Below are 20,554 nucleotides of genomic sequence, written 5' to 3' on the forward strand. Positions count from 1 at the left end.
CATTAGCAATGATCAGCTCCTTGTGTAGTGCGAGCTTTCGTTTCGACCTGTGGTGCGAGCAGGAGGGAATCTGGTGCAGTTACATAACGCTGTAACACTAGTGTGTCTGCAGAGGCAGGGGGAGAAGGATCCAGACAAAAAGGCTCCAAAGAAAGAAACAGATGAAATTGCTGTGATTGAAAATGATAAATTGTATACGAGTGCTAATGTACTGTATATGTGGCTCGGTGGGAGTGAGCGGGTTCATGGGGGGGGTTCCGTGTGGCGTTGCATCCATTCATTTCCATAATACCGGGGGTCATCTGGGCATGGTGCCCAGTCCCAGCACTTTTAGACCCCACTGAGGCCAAGCAAGATTAAAAACAGCACTGAATCATGACTGGAAGCTACTGACTGATGGAAAGTGCGAAGGCAGAGAAAGCGGGAGGGTCACACAATAGGTCATCTATCAGGCGGAATCCATGCCAGAAGTGGTGCATTGAGTGAGCTAGCTGTCTTTTTTTTTTAATTGCCACTCGTCACAACATCTCATTGCCACTAGTCAACCACCATAAATGTGCAACAGACGAACGGGTGCAAGGAGTGTTACATGCTAATAATGGCCCTCTTCTCGCAAGTTGTTGTCCATAAACATGCAGCTGTGCGCCACACAGCTGCATTTTTATGAATAGGCAGAAGGAAACAAGGTAGCAGACTCGTAAGTTATGCACTTACTCTAACTTCACATCGCTACAGTACATCAGATAACGTCTGTCCATCCGCTGGATTGAGCACAGAACAGACGCTTCATTGTACTTCCTATAATGACCATGACTAAATAAAATCCACATTGACGTCCACGTGTTTACACCAAGCTCAGAAAATGACTTTGTGTTTGTTTTCATTATTATTTTACCCCTCAGCTTTGTGTACACACGGCCCGGAGAAAGGGAATACCCTCAGAACCTGAGTTTCATCAACTTGAGTATTATATGTATATAAGAATACATTATAGTACAGTATTATGTGACTAACTATGACAAAGAGTCACATTTTTATGTATAGCATAAAACAAAGGATGTTTAATCAAGCAATGATTACTGATGTGGCCCCTTTCGTCCATGTTTGGGTGCTTATAAAAGAAACTCAAAAATAACAAAAGTATTGGGGTTGTTGCACTGGTGTGTCATAATGTTGAAACCGCTTTAAAAAATCATGTAGGGGCCAATTGTACATCCAAAAGTGAAATTATATGTATATATAAAATAATATACATCTATATATTCTGCATATACTGTACAAAAAGCCCAAAATCATGTTGATATTGTTATATTGACTTATATTTTTGTATTCAAATATTGTCATGTCATATGATCAACAAATTAAAGGCAAAAATAACTTTTAATTATTTTGAAAAATTTGAAGGAATCTGTATCATATCACTATCAATATTGGCAATGTATTTTCTTGTTATGGATTCATACGACATTAATTGAGAATGATTTAATTTTAAAATAATCTGATAAAATATATTAGATTTACTATAGTATAACATCAAATTAAATTTGATAATAATATTTATATATAAGTAATATAATTAATAATTATCGAATTAATATACAGATGTGTAAGGATATAAAAGAAATAATGCAGTGTATGTTGTAAAACATACATACATCTGAAGCTGAATAAATTCAATTACATTTGAAAAATTAATTTATGTCGATAGTCCAATTTCAAAAAGTAAAACTTCTTATATTTTTAACATTAATAATAATTTTTCATGATTGTAAACTCCAAATAATAATAAAAACACCAATTCCGTAGCTTATAAAATGTGAAAAAAAAATTAAATGTTCAGTAATATCAAGTACTCGTGTCAGCAAAAACTTCCTGAGCCTTTAATTGTTCTCTTTATCTGAACTGAAAATAATATTTGCACCATATTCTTATGTATGCACCTGAGAAATATAATATCTAATATAATTTAATACACGTTTCTGATATTTTGGCTAGAGAGAAACACCTCAGTCTTAATCATAATTGACAAACTAAAGGCTGCATCCCAAAACAATTGTTTTCCCCATTTGGCAATACAAAATTCCAGTAGAAGCCTTTTTATTTCAGTCAATTGGCTCAGACATGTCAGTCTGGCTAGGGGCCTCTTGGAACGTTTATTGCGTATCCGCGTCCATCACAGCCAGCTAAGGTCACTGTACTCACAATCTGAGTCATTGTGTGGAAAAGAGAATCCAACCTGCAGAGCGCCGTGCATGTGTGTGTTGCCGCAATGCATCCATGCACGGGCCTCGGTACGTTGGTGCAGAGTCGGTGAGCTCGGCGAGAGTGCACATGGCAGCCAGAGCAATTGGACCAGCTAAGCGAGAGGCACAGCTGCTTGGAGAGGACTCTGTGGCATTTCTGTGTCCCCTCTCCCTCCAAATACAAACACACACACACACACACCAGAGCACGCGTACAGTATATACTCACGCACACACTCTACCACTCATGCTGTAGCAGCATCCTAGTTACAGATAGCTCCTGATCAGTTTTTTGTTTTTTTTGTCCTCGCATTGACTTTGTTGACATATTCATAGATTTATCAGCAGCCCCAGGAAGAGGATTCTGGCGTGGGAGGCAGCGTGGCAGTGTGGAATGGCGTGGGAAAGGTGGCAGCTGTGTTATGACTTCTCTGCCAGGTCATGGTGCATGGTAGGATGGATGCCTCCTGTCTCGTTCTTTATCACTCTGTCTTGCCGTCCTTCTTCTCACTTTGTGCATTCAGTCGCTGCACAATCTGACAGAATGTTTACTTTCCGTGTTGTGTACGCTGCACGCTTTCCACAAAAGCTAAACAAAAGGTGGCTATTCAGTTGTTTGCTATGTTGTTTGTTGTCTTTAGGGCACAGCAACAGAAGCAGTGGTCTGCTTTTAACTCATGAATTAAGAAACCGTGTTGACGTTTGCTTGTCAATCCTTCATTTGTCATGTTAACATTTTCACCAGCCATTGTTTTTATCATTTATTCATATGACTCAATAAGCTATACAAAAACAACAGTGGTCATTTTTTCATCAAGCGTTCAGATTTCGAACTTTGTTCGGTGGTCCTTGATCACCCCATAGTTGTGTGCTGAGATTCAAAAGTTTGTTTGGCTACAAAAGCACTAGCTAACGCTAGCCTGACACCCTGTACTTATACATTTTAGACTTACTGTGTTATTTTAGGGCGTATTTAGGGTTAGCTTGAGCAAAGGCAATTGAAGAGAGAAGGTGGACGATTCTGGAATGACTGACCTGTAATTAGGTGCGACTTATATAAATATCGAAATATGGGTCTCACTTTACAATAATTTAAAGGAGTTACATAGAAACTAATAAAGAACTAATAAGGAACTAGTGAGTAGTGGTTAGTTAGGTAGGTTTGTTCCTCTTTAACTACTGTAATTTTGTGTACAAAATTACCAAAAATATGCAAAATATGTTCATTCATACTGACTGAAAATGAACCAAGTAATGAACAATGTCGTTGACAGCCACAAGAGGGTGCTCTAAGCTTGTGACACCTACCCTATATGCTACTTCTGTGTGATTCAATGTTGTAGGATGAGATCGGGAGCTTGGTGAACTTGCTTTTTGGACTCGCTAGCTTGTTATTGTTATTATTATTAGGTCAATATACTAATCAGCTTCCCAGGTATTTATATCCCTGAATGACTGTTAATGTGTTAATTGAACATACAGGGCGACTGTAGGGCCTGGTCTGTGTGCTACTGAATAACTTGCTTTTCCAGATAAAGCATAAAATGTCTAAATAAATGCGATTTATAGTCCTGTTTTTGTTTTCATTATTTTTTTTTGTGATGCAGCTGTCGCTTTTATTGCAAATGTTAATAAACTTGGTAACCTGGTGCATGTTGAACACTGGACGTGAACAATATCAGTGACGCATTAGACAAGGGGAAGTGATAGGAATAAATACCGGACTATAAACTGCTACTTATGCTTTGACATTGATCGAAACGATGATGCGGCTAATTTATAGCTACGTAAAAGAACAACTGTTCCAAACGACGCTTAGACTGCAAATTCAGAAAGTAATGAATTATGATCACATGTAGAAGTCTTATGCAGCGATTGTGTTTTGATCTGCCAAATCTTAACTAAGTTTAATCAAGTGTAGAATTACTACAGCTTCTGCTTGGACCGCTTGGGCAACTGTTGAACTCCGATGAAAAGGTCTCACATCTCATCATCGGAGCTATTAAGTGATGCTGGGAACACCAAGTGTAGGTAGGATTGCAAGTTTTATATTATTTTGTTGTGTTGTGGACGCCTGTGCTGGGTGTGGTCTATATTTATTAAATAGTCCAGCTCTGTCCTTTTCGCACATGTTGAATTATGTACTGTAAATTTAAGTTTGGATTGAATTCAAACGCAACATTCAAAAGCAAAAAAAATGCACAAACTTCCTTCTTAAATTCTAGTCACAGGACAATTTGGGTGAGCACATTAATGATTGACTACATCAAACCAATCTGGGTCTTATCCCAAAGGATGATTGTTTTTAATTAAAACCCACTAGAGGAAGTAGATTTTTATTAAGGCCACCACAGAGAGATCAACATGCAGTCGTATTTTGTGCTCTTTTGAAATATTTCCTCTTCACCTGACTATCTGGTAATGTATCTCTGCTATGTTGACTTTCTAACCCAACATGTTGCATTGATTGCTGCAGTGACTTTTCTTCTATGTTTATGACCTTCAGCTGATTTATTCCAGATTTCACATATTGACAACATCAATCACACTGTTTTATTTTTATTTTTTTGCTTATTATTTCCCTCTGTGTGGCGCATGGTGTTGATCACAGAGGTGTCTCGAGGCCTGACACAGTTTGTAAACCCGAGGGTTCCTCTCGGTGCCAGCCCGCTTCGCCTGCCTCTATGTAGGGCATAAGTAGACCCTCTGCTTGGGTGGGTGGGAATGTGGAGGGGGTGAAGAAAGAGGGCGACGGAGAGAGGGGGAGTCAGGGAGGGATGGCAGCCAGAAAATTGGGGCCCCATGCGGGGATGCAGGAGATGACGAGCGGATTGGAGGCGTGGAGGTGTTACAGGGTGCTAGGGGGCACAGAGAGGGGCACGGACTGGGCATGGGCGGCCTGGCAAAAAAAAGAGCAGTCCTCCATCTGTGGACACTCTGTGGCTCGGTGACATAAACATTCTGCAAAAAACTGACACAAGTCACTCAAAACTTTCTGAAGTTTTCGTTGTATGGCTTATCGTTTTGTTCCATCATGTTCAGTTTGTCCATGAAAGGAAGTCAATGGCAAAGTCCATTTTTGTTGCAAACAAAATACAGTTTTTATTATTAAGGAAGAGAAAAATCCAAACCTACATGGCCTTGTGTGAAACGGTGAGTCCCACCTGTTAAAACATAACAGAGATGAATTGAGATCTCTATGTCTGGAAAAAATTATAACGCCATTTCTAATGCTTTGGGACAACAGTGAACAGAATCGATATCGACAAATGAAGAAAAATATGGAACAGTGGCCAACCGAAATGTCTCCAAAAGCGCACAAACAACTCATCCCAGAGGTTACAAAAGACCCCACAACAAGCCACACTTGCCTCAGTTAAAGTCAGTGTTCATGACGCCAACATCAGAAAGACACTGGACAAAAACGAGTTCCAAGACCAATTTAGTCAGACCAATTTTGCTAGAAAACATCTTGATGATCGCCAAGACCTTTTGGGAAAATACTCTGTGGTCTGACGAGACAAACGTTGAACTTTTTGGAAGGCGTGTGTCCTATTATATCTGGCATACAAGTGACGCCGTATTTCAAAGAGCATCATACCAAGAGTAAAATATGGTGGTGGTAGTGTAGTGGTGTTAGGCGCTTCATGCTGGAAAACCCTCCAATGTGGCTGAATGACAACAATTCTGCAAAGATGAGTGGGACAAAATTCTTGGGTGGGTATGTTTGAGGTGGGCAAATTAGTTTTGTTGTCTTTTATGTTGCATATTTGTATACTGTCTTGTTGATGAAAGTTGAAAGTTCCAGCATTGCTCCTCACGAGGCTCAGGGGGGAAAAAATTAGAAAATGTATTTTTTTAACCAAAAATCTGCTAATTTGCGGGCTGTGAATGATGAGTTAATTAAATTTGCATCGGTTTTCAGCAGCCACACATGGTTCTCTCAGTTAGCCAATTTCATAAGTGATGATTTCATTAAAACAATCATTTATGAACATTTCAAACACTGCATTAAAAAGACTTTATTCAGGATTATCTGATTTGGATGATATTAGTTGTCATACTCGGGGTCAGAAGCAAAGATTTCCACACCAAGTTTCTTCCTGTGATGTTCCAATTGCGCATTTGGCAGCGATTTCATGGAAATAGACTTAAAATGTTGATATATCTGACAAATCTTATCAGCTCAGCTGGTCTTTTGTCGCGCTTATGTAGGATCTTATTACATTACACAAGAAATTCTGGTTTTGGATAAAAAAATTAACCTCCGTGAAGAGCTTTATTTGGATTTGTTAGCTCACTGATTGTAAAGGTGACAAATGATTAAGCCTTGGCTTTTGGTTTTTGGGCATCTGAGCTCAGTCTGTCAAAATATGAACTTTTGGAATTTTTTTTTCTACAAATTCTCCTCTCCATTGCCGTCTTATTCTCTTCTCCCCACCCCCCAGACATAGCGTACCATCGGTGGTTACCCTTTACCCTGATATCAAACTGCTTTCCACTCTACAGAATCAACTTTCCCGGCAATATCTGGTGATCTTCTGTGTTCCTAATGTCTTTGTTTCTAACAACGCAGATCATTTGCTTGTCTGTCCCCTTGATTCTCCTCGTTCTCCGCTATACCGCACAGATGTCTGGCTTGGCTTGCAACAGCTGTCTCGCCATGTGCCACTACCAAGTGTTGCCTTCAACTGCACGGCCCAGTGTGGGTGAGTGTGTGTGTGTGTATGTGTGTGTATGTGTTCTTCTTTTTGGGAGGAGGGGTGTAGTGTCCATGAATATTCATGTTCTCTTGGATGTTTCACCAAATAGAAAATGGCACCATTGGAAAAATAGAGAGGAAAAAGAATGGATGATGGGGAGACATAAGGGAAGGGGATGACCACAACTGTCACACCTCCAATTTTCATTCATAATACAGTAGTTTCCTGTAAATGTCCTTTATTTTCACGTTACCCCGAGGTAGATTGTCTTTGGTTCACTTGTGTGGTACGGACATCAGTGTTGTGTAATTTGCTTTCAAATTGTAATACAGTGGAACCTTGGTTAGTGTACGCCCTATTGTTTTTAGTTTACGGTGAAAATTACTCCAAAATGTTGTCTTGATTAATTTCCATTTCCTTTCATTATTAATATACTGCATGAATCCAACTGTGTTTGTAATGTGTCTTTAGCATGTTCGCAAGGCTGCCATTGATGCTATGATGTCATCAGAGGTTGGCTCTGTAGTTCTTTGCCAACTAACAAAGTAACAGGACAATTCCCTCCTTTTCTTGTTGATTATGGCTGCAAAATAGGCCTAAATTGAGCCAAAGAAAGTTGCACAAACATGATGAGAAACGACAAATTATAAGAAATTACTCACAGCAAAGTATGGAAGTGTCATCTCTGTGAATTTCTCTTCTCTGAAGTAAGATTCTTTACTTTAAGATGCCATATTTTTGTCGTCAGAGCAAAAAAACTGTTTACAATCTTCTAAATACAGGTTTTAACATTATTAGAGCTCTATAGACATGATATAACACCCCTATAGTCACATTTACATTTGTATTCCCCAATATAGTCATCCAAATATGAGTAAATACACCATTTAAGACATACTGTAAATGAGAATTGTACTATATTACCCAAAATAGATGACATAATAACAGAAAAATAAACATATTAGACATAAATTTACATGATTTGTGTTCCTGTGGTGGCTATTGTCTCATCAATGTAACATTACTGACACCTCCTCTGAATATCTTATTTGTATTTTTGTTTCATTTTGCCATATTTATGCCATACATATGACTTAAATATGTATTGATATTTTGATATAAAGAAAGTTGCACAAACAAGATGAGAAACGAGAAATAACAAGAAATTACTCACAGCAAACTATGGAAGTGTCATCCCTGTGAATGTCTCTTCTCTGAAGTAGGATTCTTTACTTTAAAATTTCATATTTTGGTCGTCAGAGCAGGAAAAAAAACCTGTTTACAACCTTCTCAATACTTTTTTTTTAACATTATTAGAGCTCTCTAGACATGATATAACATCCCTATAGTCACCTTTACATTTCTATTACCCAATATAGTCGTCCAAATATGAGTAACAAGACCATTTAAGACATACTGTACATGAGAATTGTACTATATTACCCAATATAGATGACATAATAACAGAAAATTAAACATATTAGACATAAATGTACATGATTTGTGTTCCTGTGGTGGCTATTGTCTCATCAATGCAACATTACTGACACCTCCTCTGAGTATCTTATTTGTATTTTCGTTTCATTTTGCCATGTTTATGCCATACATATGACTTAAATATGTATTGATATTTTGATATATTGAAACATTGATATGGTTAGAGTAGGTTTCGAATTAATGACACTAACTGGAGGTAACAATCTGCACAGGCAACAATGGAGAAGCTCTTCTTGAGAAATGATACTGGTTCATAATGAAGACAGTCAACAGAGAAGTGTGTCCTGTGCAGGATGAGAGAAGGATAAAGCTGAGAAAAAATCAAGTAGGAGATGATACACACACACACACACACACACACATATAGACCGTTGGGGTGAGGGGCAGCACATCTAAGTGGACCAAGGCCCTTGTGGCTCTTCCTCTCCTCTTTCATAGAGCGCCAAAAAAGGAGATTATAGCAGCTCTGCTTTCTCCTATGGTGTTGATGGTGGGGTGGCGGATGTTGGGAGCGTTTCTAGACCCTACCCTTCCCAACCTCCATGCATTTTCCTCCCTCACAGATGATACTTTTCAGTGGTACAGGCCAGACCCCAAATCAGAGGAAATTCTACCATTTCACTCTGCTAAGCAGGATTGCCGATTCTGATATCAACCGATACGGATATTTTTGACATCACGTATATCTGTTGTGAAGCTACTGGAAATAGCATCAGCGATTAGCTTGTCAATGTCTTTCAACGTCTATAGGCCAAACACTATCAAAGGTGATTGTTAAATCTTACCTGTGAAATGTCGTTCCCTTGCCACATCCAGTATGGCGGCGACAAAGTCCTGCCACCCCGACCGGGTTAAGCAAAGCATCGTCAAGTATATGACTGATGATGATTGACTGTTATGGCGATGGCAGTGTTGCTTGTGGCGCTTTCATTAATAATATGGGAAAAAAACCTGATACCAATATTGGCCGATATTACATTTTTATTATCAGGCATCACTGCTTTTCTGCAAAAATATTTTTTAAACCAAAAATCTGCAAATTTGAAGGGTCACCAGGATCCACTGTGTCATTATTAATATCGGCATATCAACTTTTTCTCATTACCTTCCACCTTTTTACTCCTTTTTCACATTTTTCTCTTATGTAATTGTATTGGCTGCACTTTGGACACCCCAGTTAAAGATCACAAGGGTTCACGGGTATGCTGGAGCCTATCCCAGCTGTCTTTGGGTGAGAGGTGTTGTACACCCTGAACTGGTCGCCAGCCAGTCACGGGACACATATAGACAAACGACCCTATGGACAATTTGGAGTCACCAATGAATGTTTTTGGAATATGAGAGGAAACCGGAGAACCCATGCGCACACAGAGATGCCCAATCAGAGATTTGAACCCTCGGCCACCGTGCAGCCTTCCAAATCATCAGTTTAAAAAAAAAAGTAGCACTATGCATGCATTTATAGCACTGTGATGACAGCAGCTTAACGGCAGTTTAGTAAACACCTATACCTCCACACACATGCTCACATATCTACGATCACAATTACACACCAGTTCTCACTTTCCCGCTATAAACAGTCAGTTAATCAGACCTATAAAAGCCTTCTTTGCCAGTAGAAGATAAGCACTTTGCTGGTAGTCCTGCCCTCATGAGAGCAGCACTCCTCTAGCTGGGCATTGTCGCTGCCTGATAAGGGAGGAGTATGTAGGGATACCCTGAGAGATCCAAGCTCCAGCACACACACACACACACACACACAGGCAGGCTCCTCTCAGCATCACTTAGTCAAATCCTCTGCAGAGCCAATCAGCAAGATGCAGGGCCCGAGGCTCCACCAATCAGCCATCTGCATCAGGAGTTGTTAATTTCAGCACTCTGCCTGCAGGTTTATGTGTATATGTGTGTGTATAAATATACACTCACTGGCCACTTTATTAGGTACACCTGTGCAAGCTAGCTATATCAAACAACTGCACTTTTGGGGGGGAGATTTTACCCATAATCCTTATGAGAGACATGAGCACACACATCATTATTTTTATGTGCCTTCTAAATATATAAATACAGATATCTGTGCCTTCTAAAGATATAAATACAGATCCAAAAGAGGTAGTTAATGCATGAAACGGGACGTAAATATTCATCTGTAAAGACTTCTGACTAAAACATTCATTGACACATGACCTATATATTATCCAATCTACACCGTTAACGCCAAGAAACTACTTTTCTGGTGTAGTGACACCTCGCCACACCACTCTGGCTAGCAAATAGCTTCAATAATTAGCTGACTCGTTTTTTTTCCAAAAAATATCTTTATAACACACAGAAAAGCAAAAGATTTCATGACTTACATATTTTGATGGTGATGTTTGTTTGATGATGCATTCAATTGCACTGGTAACTTTGAGTGTCAGGGGATAGGACGGGAAAATGCTGACGATACTGTCTAATCTGAAATCTGATTGGTTAAAGAAACAGCCCTATCAATTACAGTGTATAAGTGGCATAGGCCAGCACTCCTGATTCTGAAGGCCTTAGGCAGATTACATATGGCAAAGCATAGAAGCTGAGGTCTGATTGGACAAAAAAAAACAAGCATCTACAGCACATACATTTAGTGAACTGAACTGATCATTTACAGTTGGGAATGAAATTAATACAATTTCATGGACCAAATACTGTACCGGAATTGAACTTGTAATGTAGGTCGGATAGTGTGTAGGCAAGCAGAGAAGGCCTTCATGGCCCTGATTGCACACCACTGCTGTGTTCGTAGGCCATACAAATCCTCTCCGTTTCTGTCACAGCAGCACAGCTTCCAGTCCAGTTCGATTCCGCTACAATAACGCTCCCATCTCTTTAATTGCCATTGTTCATTCATTCATTCATTAATTTTCTACCGCTTATCCTCACGAGGGTCGCCGGGGTGCTGGAGCCTATCCCAGCTGTCTTCGGCGAGAGGCGGGGTACACCCTGGACTGGTCGCCAGCCAATCACAGTGGCATTGTTCACTCATGACAAAATGCACAGGCTCCAGCACACCCGCAACTCTAATGAAGATAAGCGGTAGAAAATGAATGAAAAGGTGCCTATAGGGGTGTTACATAATGTCTAGAGGGCTCCAATAATGTGAAAAGATCATAATGAGGGTTATTTATGGTTTTAACTATGAAAGTATTGCATTTAGGATCCCAGTGGTGCACGAGAGCACCAGCACACCCACGCCTCTAATAAAGATAAGCGGTAGAAAATGAATGAAAAGGTGCCTGTAGGGGTGTTTACATCATGTCTTGAGGGCTCTAATAATGCTAAATTATCATAATGAGGGTTTTTATGGTTTTAACTATGAAAGTATTTCATTTAGGATACCAGTCGTGCACTATAGCACCAGCACGCCCGCAACTCTAGTGAGGATAAGCGGTAGAAAATGAATGAAAAGGTGCCTATAGGGGTGTTATATAATGTCTAGAGGGCTCTAATATTGCTGTAAGGTCATAATAAGGTTTTTTTTTTTAAATGGTTTTAACTATGAAAGTATTGCATCTTCAGTGGTGCACTATAGCACCAGCACACCCGCGACTCTAGTGAGGATAATTGTTATAGAAAATGGATGGATGGAAGTCAGAATTATTACAGGCTTAAGGTGAATGGGTAATATCTCATTAACTACTTTAACTACTAAGTACTCTAAATATATGTGCCTTAGTCATTCGTTTTTCATTCATTTGAAAAGTCAGCGACTCTGTTTCGGGGTTATGATAAGAGAAATGTTGACCCATGTTAGAATGTTGCAAATACATCCGTCACCTGTGTTTGCACATGAAAAGTATATGGTCGAGTTGTGTGGTCAAACCAATTTTCCAAAAAAATTATTTATTTTTTCCAATATATAAAATACATATAATATTTTCTTTCCTGAACAAAGCTTTGTTGTTCATTGAAATAATCATTTATCCTCCCTTTTACTAAAAAAATGGTTGTTTGGTAATTGAGTAGAGAGAAGGAGTGCTGAGCTAATTAAGGCCTATACTGTACCTGAAAGGTAAGCATACAGAAGATTTGAACATCACATACGTATATAGTGATGGAATGTGGAAAATTGACCCTTTTAAAAAAAAAAAAAACATAAATTCTGTGTTATTTTCAAACACTTCTACTTATAATTCACATTCCTTGAATAATCATCAGCAGAACTAATCAGAATGATTAAAAAAATAATTTACTACAGTGAGAGTTCAGGGAATAACACTAATAGTTTTCGACTATGGCCTGCAGTCACACCCTCCCTGTATTTCATTTTCTTCATACAATCCATTCATGTTTGATATTACTTCATGACTGCAGTATAAATCCATAAAACTGTAAAGGCGATTGTTTGGCTGATGTCAAACGCTGCATGCATTCCCTCCCAAAGAAATGAAAGAAAGGTTCTAGTGGCTCTGCCAAGGTCAGCACTCCTACGTGGACTGTTGCCCAGAAGAACTTTTGTCTCAAAGTTGGTGTTAAAAGCCCCAGCCAAGGCTATGTATGCATTAAAAAAAAATAATATATATATATATACTGTATATATAATAGGGCCGCGTGCGTACTTCACATCCAAATGCGCATGTAAACCAAATGATTCATTTCAACTTATAATGTTCTACTTATAATGCTGATATTCACTTCAAATATGAAATATGAGTTCAAAACTCAATAAATCCGTTAAAAAGCTTTTTTTTTTTTTTGCTAAGCAGATTATTGAAGCGGCGCGTTAAGCTTTTAGGGCCTTATGTTGAAGAGTGTTTTTTTATTTTATTTTATGGTTTAAGATCAGACTAAGTCCAAAATAAAGCCAATTTTGACGTTTGACACTTAATTCATATTTTTACTGATGAGATTGTGTGGGGTTTTTTTTTTGGGAGGGGGGTGTTAATTCGGCATTGAACATGGTTTCGGGGTGTGGGGAGGGGGGGTTTGATCTATTTTACTTCAAATTCCAAAAATATATTCTATTCGTGGTTGGACATGGCATCATTTGAAACCACGTGTAGTAAAAGTCCACTTCATTTTAGTGTGCCACTTTTCAATAAGAATTACGGCCTTCCAATTGTAAACATGAATAAAGCCATTTAAAATAGCACAAAAGCGTAATCTTTCATTTTGCACATTCTTATTTAGTTACTAAAAGACATGAGGCGCAGCATTTAAATTCACAGCAGCTATATTATTATTTTTATGTGTAATATCATTATTTTTACATTTAAATGACGATTAATGAAATTACAATGTAAAATGGAAATAATAATAATAATATGAATAATGTCATTTACTTTCATTTTCTTTCTAAATGCTATATTTTCACATCAAGTTAATGATTTTAAGAGTAATCAAAACTCAGTTTGTACTTTTGTAATAGACTTGTAATACACTTCTAATGCATTCATTTTTTCCAAGTACTCACCCAAATATTATTATTTCCATAGCAAATGAATATTTTATCCCTTCCATGGAGTCACACCTTAGTCCATTTAAAAGGGACAGCCTAAATGATGATATAGGTATAAAAAAATCATTATTTTCCTGGGACCTTCTTATGCATCCGTGGTTATTTAATCAGCCAAATGACTTTACCAGCCCCCCCCCCCCACTCCCCAGTCCAGCGTATATTGCATTTCACCCCCCCCCCCCTCCAAAAATAAAGTGTTTTTCACAAGCGGCACCGCGGCACCCGAACCGAACCCCGCTCCCTCCCGTCCTGCGTGTGTGTGTGCGTGTGTGTGTGCGTCGGCCCAATAGTTGCGCTGTCGCCGGCGCAGGCTGCTAATCCCCCTGCGTCCATGCTTTACTCTGAGCCGGTATTTAATTCCTCTAAACCCCCAGCTGCCGCCCTGCTTCCTCACTGAGCACGACAGACAGCGCACCGCTGCGGTTATTAATAATTCAGCCGCCCTCCGCTCCCGCTCGCTCCGGCCGGCCGCGGCTGCAGGAGGAGACGGCGCGTCCTGCTCCGGTTGGGTCCGTTCTGGTGCGGATCATGGTTCATCTTCCACAGTTGCACGCAGGTGGACGTGCACGCATGCAAGCTGGTCCGCTGAGCGGTTCGGCAGATGAGTAGACTCCAAAAGTGGACTTTCGTGGAAATATGACGCACCTTGCGTGAAGAAGTCAGGAGGCGGCAGATAACTTGGATTACTGGCTTCGCTTCACATTTAAAAAGCGATGTTTGCTTCCGGTTCTGGGAGACCCAGCTGAAAAAGAAAGCGAGCTTCTTTTCTCACACCAACTTTTTTTTTTTTTTGTGGAAGCCGAACTTTTTTTTTTTTTTTTTTTTCAGGAGTTGAAAATGGGTCTCTGAGCTTTTTTGGCACCTTTCCCTCCACCACAATGGTACGTGCTGTGTAAACCAATAATTTGCTCTTTTGCAATTTGCATTTAATGACATGGAGTTTAGGCTTTATTGCAAGTGTGTGTGTGTGTGTGTTATTTACACGTGTAGATGAGTGAGCCAAGGTCCCACCACATCACTTTTACAACATTTAAAAAAAAACAACAAATTCTATAGTTATACTTGTTCCACTGAAAAAAAAAACCTGAAGGGCGCCACATTTAAATTAATTAAAATGATCCAATGCTGGTCAAGATATACCAAGCAATTAACAGAAAAAAATCCTTTAGCTTTAACCCAAGTGTACATATTATATAGAAATTACGATTCCTTATTTATAAAAAAGAATATTTTTGTAATTCGAGTGTAGAATGACAGTCTAAATACATTTGCAAACATCATTAGAGTCCTCTAGACATGAAATAACACCCCTATAGTCACATTTACGCTCGAATAAGCCAATATAGTAGTCAAAATTTGAGTAAATAAGCCAACATGTGAATAAGACGTGTTTATGAATGTATTCCCTGGGGACCTGAGTGAGGGACAGACAGGAAGTGACATCAGAGGTAATGGCTATAGTGCTATTATTGGGGATTATTGTACCTGACACTTGTGTGTTTGACTGACCACTACAGTTACATTACTGACACCTAGTGGCCAGTGTTGAATACTACATTTAAGTCAACATGTTTTTAATGTCTGTATTTTATTTTCATTTAGCAATTTTTTATGCTACTAAGGCTAAAACATTTGCTTTATTATGCATATTTTCTGCAAATTATATGATATATTCATATATAGATATCAATATTAGGGATGTTTGATATTGGCTTTTTTTTTGCTGAAATCTGAATTTCCGATACCAATATCAGCTGATCCCGATATGTGTAACATGACATATCGCCTGTGCCAGAATGAACACTTGTTGTGTACAGCATTTTTTTTAAATATCGTTTTTCAGGATCAGGAAAAATATCTGATACGGATATTGACTTTTATGTTGATATCGGAACCGATAATTATCGGACATCCTTTTTTTTTTTTTAAACATGATGTTGTGAAATTCGAGGCGCCATTAGTAGGATATTTTGGTTTGGGTTGATATCAGTTCCGTTCCATTTCTGTTGTTTCTTTGTTTTCTGTGTGTGTGCTCTATGTCATTTCATCTGTGTAGTATTCCACGGTCATCATATGGTCCCCAAGCCACATTTTGGACACCCTTCTAAAATCCCTCCAAAGGATGTGCCATTATCGAGCTCTGTTTGGGTTCTCTGCGCTGTCCTGATGAGGTCTACAAGTGACCCCCCAGCCTACTATTAATAGTTACATACGTGATATGCATGTCATATCATATCATACGCTGTAAGCAGACAGCCAAAAGGTGCCTTCCAGTTGTTTGTAAAGGTTAAACAAGCGAATTGCTTGCAAAGTTGAACCGTCTTTGGAAACTTGGCAGGAAATGAATAATTCCTCCTCCAATAATGCACCTTTTTTGAGTAATCATGTAAAATGTATCCATTATGCATGGTGCAATTCCACAAAATTGTCCTCCGCCACAAAGCTGTGTGTGAGTGCTGCATTCACGTGTCACATTTTCGACTTATTTTACAAATTCCAGACACCAGACCATTTAATACATGGAGCTTGCTTGCAGATGAGCTGTGATATCTACCTCGCACGTCGTTGACCCTCAAATGAGAGTTCTATTTTCCTCCCTTTTTCCAGCCTTGAACTTGAGCCAATAGTTAGGGGAACCTCCCACATACAACCTTGGCGCTTGTACGATTCCAGCAAGGCATCTTATTTGCACATGAATATGGGAGATTATTAGTATGAATAATTATTTGTTTACAAAAATCCAAGCTAATGTGGCAGCTGTTCAAAAAAAAAAATTGAAAAAAATGATACAGAATTCAGGACAAGCCTCTTGTGGGATTATCTTGACTTGTGAGTCTCCTGCTAGAGCAACATGACTTAAAAAAAAAACAAAACAGGAAGTTAATACAGTATCGGTGCCAAATAATTTTGTTGTGTGTTACTTTAACAAGAAGGGCAGAGAATCATTTGTCAATCAGTGTCAAGTCCAAATCTCCCTCTGTGACACACAAACGCCACTTTCCTGCCTCCATGATTTATATCCATGGCAAGTCAGTGTGTTGTCCAAATATGCTGCAGAGCAAATGGGACGTGTAACCTCCTGCCCTGTGGCCGTCATAAAACTGTAAACAAGTTTGCTCCCTAAAGTTATAATTTCTCCAAACTTCATAAAAAGGAGACACATATTTTGGATTTGATTTAAGGATAATCCACAAGTGTAATCTGGACAACTTTATTTGCTTTTATATATAAGGTTTATTTACTTCAAGCATGCATAACATCACTGGTTCCATTTCCTCCATTCAACAGGAGTAAAGAGGCTAATTTATTCATCATCAGGGGCCCATCCATCCATTTTCTATGCTGCTTATTCTCACTAGTGTCGTGGAGGTATGCTGGAGCCTATTCCAGCTGACTTCCATTGGTATGAATGGGATTGTGAATGACTGTTTGTATATATGTGCCCTGTGATTGGCTGGCAACAAGCCCAGGGTGTACCCCGCCTCTTGCCCAAAGTCAGCTGGGATAGGCTCCAGCATACCCCCGACCCTATTGAGGATAAGCGGCATGGAAAAAGGATGGATGGTTAACTGATGACTCGTTACCAGTTCTTACTCATAACTCATTCATTCATTTTCTACTGCTTATCCTCACGAGGGTTGCGAGTGGGGGTGCTGGAGCCTATCCCAGCTGTCTTGGGGAGAGAGGCGGGGTACACCATGGACTGGTCACCAGCCAATCACAGGGCCAGGGTCTCCTAGCTGGTGCTATAGTGCACCACTGGGATCCTAAATGGAATACTTTCATAGTTAAAACCATTAAAAAACCCTTATTATGAACTTACAGCAATATTAGAGCCCTCTAGACATTATATAACACCCCTATAGTTACCTTTTCATTCATTGTCTACCGCTTATCCTCACTAGAGTCGTGGGCGTGCTGGAGCCTATCCCAGCTGTCTTTCGGGCGAGCGGCGGGGTACACCCTGGACTGGTCACCAGCCAATCACAGGGCCAGGGTCTCCTAGCTGGTGCTATAGTGCACCACTGGGATCCTAAATGGAATACTTTCATAGTTAAAACCATTTAAAAAAAACCTCATTATGACCTTACAGCAATATTAGAGCCTTCTAGACATTGTATAACACCCCTATAGTCACCTTTCCATTCATTTTCTACCGCTTATCCTCACTAGAGTTGCGGGGGTGCTGGAGCCTATCCCAGCTGTCTTTCAGGCGAGAGGCGGGGTACACCCTGGACTGATCGCCAGCCAATCACAGGGCACATATAGACAAACAACCATTCACACTCACATTCATACCTATGGACAATTTGGAATCGCCAATTAACCTAGCATGTTTTTGGAATGTGGGAGGAAACCGGAGTACCCGGAGAAAACCCACGCATGCACGGGGAGAACACGCAAACTCCACACAGACATGCTTGAGGGTGGAATTGAACTTGGGTCTCCTAGCTGTGATGCCTGCGCACTAACCACTCCGTCGCCATGCAGCCTGTTCTTACTCATACATAACTAATGACAAGAATAGAGAGAGAACATAAATACATAGGTTTACTAAAATTAATCCGTGTAAACATTAAGGTGAATCTGTCACACGTTTGTATTGGTTCTCCTTATTTCCTTTTTTGATAATCTTATCTTGCTAGCACTTCCTGTTTTGTGGTGTTTTCAGTCAGGCTGCCAGTCACAGCTGGCCCTCGTTTGTAATTAGTTGGCTTCTCCAGGGGAGTATGTGGTCTTTGTCGTTTGGTTGTTGGACTCTTGTGATGGTATGTACTCCCCTGCTTCACCTTTCACTACTTCTGTGTTGTTGGCTTTTTCCTCAGCATAGTGCTTCCTTTTTTTTTTTTTTTTGCACTGTAGCTTTTTGTTAGTGTTTTGACCTTTTTTTTTAATCTCCTCTCTCTGCGTCTTGGGGTCACGACCATGCCTATATGTGACTTTGTCTCCTGTAAGTAATAATGCCAGTCGCCTCACTTTGCAATACAAGCAAATATTTAGTCAGGTACTGTATGCGGATTTGTGGATTTTTTTTTCTGAATCTAATTTTTTTTCCACACAAAACTGTAGTAGTTTATAAATAAGTGATATTGGTAAATGTTGCACAGCGAACAAGTGGTTAGTGTGCAGGCCACACAGCGAGGAGACCCTGGCCCTGTGATTGGCTGGTGACCAGTCCAGTGTGTACCCCCCCCTCTCGCCCGAAGACAGCTGGGATAGGCTCCAGCGCCCCGTGACCTTTGTGAGGATAAACAGTAGAAAATGAATGAATGTTACTGATGTTTTTTAATCAGTCTTTGTTCTGTGGTCCTTGAACGCACTGTGACTGGCTACATCGTGTTCATCATCTGTTCATCAATCATCTTACATTATCATATATTAGTGAGTACCTACTGTATTCATATGCATTTAGGACTTAAACTGGAACTTAAGCTGGATCTATTATATTTACAAAAGTTTTATAACAAATGTTGAGTGGAAATCGAAGAACAACATCAATATCTAACCAGTAGGAGTGTTTAGAGGGGAGTGGGTGGCGAGCCGTATGTCAAAAATGAACATACGGCTAATGTGTTTTGCGGGACTACCAGTGTGTCAAAAACGCAGGTAGAGCCACTAATTGTAGTGGCAAACGGCTATTAGCAACCCTGCTTTGGCATCGGTTAACACGAGAATACAACATTTTACTATACATATTTTAGTCCATATTAATACTGTCCAACCACTTGTGTCTGATGGTTGCGTATATAGGAATTGTAAACAAATATAGCTTTTCCTTTTGAGGCATTGCTATCAACATAGGGCAGAGAGCTTATCTCGCCCATATAAGGAAGCATGCTCCTCTGTGACATCACAAAGGAACTGTTTGACCACGCCTTCTGAAACCGAGTGTTTCGAGGCACCCCAAACTTCTTTCAGGGCTCATTATCTGAAACTTTGGCATCGTTTAACACGAGAATACAACATTTTATTATACATATATTAATACTGTTCATAGTTTTATAGTACTTGGTGCACAAGTAGGTCAAGCAAAAACATTTGCATCTTTTTTCCAGTCTTACTTTCTGTCAGCAAGAGGCTGCAAATACAGTTAACTCTCTCTCCCGTCCACCCCAGCTCCAATTACTTTGTCAAGTCTTAACTCTCACATTAATTGGTTTCACAGGACACCCAGGCGGCACACCAGCTGTGTAACAGAGTCATTTGAATCTACTTAATTTGGGAATGAGTTGCTATCTACTGCTGTCTCATTTTAATTTGGAAAAAAAAAAAGAAAATCATAGCAACAATACATGTATTTTCTCTCTTCTCTCTCCTCTTTCGGGCCTTAATGAGGAATTAGGGCTAATAGCATTATTCATTAAACAGAGCTTGCCAGCTATTTATCACTGTAAAAAAATATTAGCATATTTGTTTGAATTTCCAGCACTCTTTTCAGCATCCATAACCAGGTTTAGCATTTTTAATAATCTGGCATCACCAAACTGAATGCTCAAACAGGACCAGTGGCAAGCCCCAGAAACACAGTAAAAATCCTTTTAAACGCGCACTGCTCTAATTACCCCCCCCCCCCCTCCCCCTCCCCACCTTGCTTTCCTCACCTCCTTAGATGCAGG

General features: G+C 39.7%; 1 protein-coding gene across 4 annotated transcripts in view; it reads left to right on the forward strand.

Annotated features, from left to right (window-relative positions):
* The first annotated feature begins 2,675 nt into the window (after positions 1 to 2,675).
* nfixb (nuclear factor I/Xb) overlaps positions 2,676 to 20,554 on the forward strand; it is a 178,668-nt gene continuing 160,789 nt past the window's right edge. For 2 of the 4 annotated variants that reach the window (XM_058049552.1, XM_058049556.1), the window contains exon 1: positions 2,676 to 2,694. In XM_058049552.1, coding sequence (XP_057905535.1) covers positions 2,692 to 2,694 — 3 coding nt within the window. In that variant the 5' untranslated portion in view covers positions 2,676 to 2,691. Of the gene's footprint in view, positions 2,695 to 14,248; positions 14,819 to 20,554 lie in introns of those variants that run through there. The other 2 variants (XM_058049554.1, XM_058049557.1) reach the window with 1 other exon arrangement.

This window comes from Doryrhamphus excisus, chromosome 15 (genome assembly GCF_030265055.1).
Source record: "Doryrhamphus excisus isolate RoL2022-K1 chromosome 15, RoL_Dexc_1.0, whole genome shotgun sequence".
In the NCBI taxonomy this organism is placed as follows: domain Eukaryota; kingdom Metazoa; phylum Chordata; class Actinopteri; order Syngnathiformes; family Syngnathidae; genus Doryrhamphus; species Doryrhamphus excisus.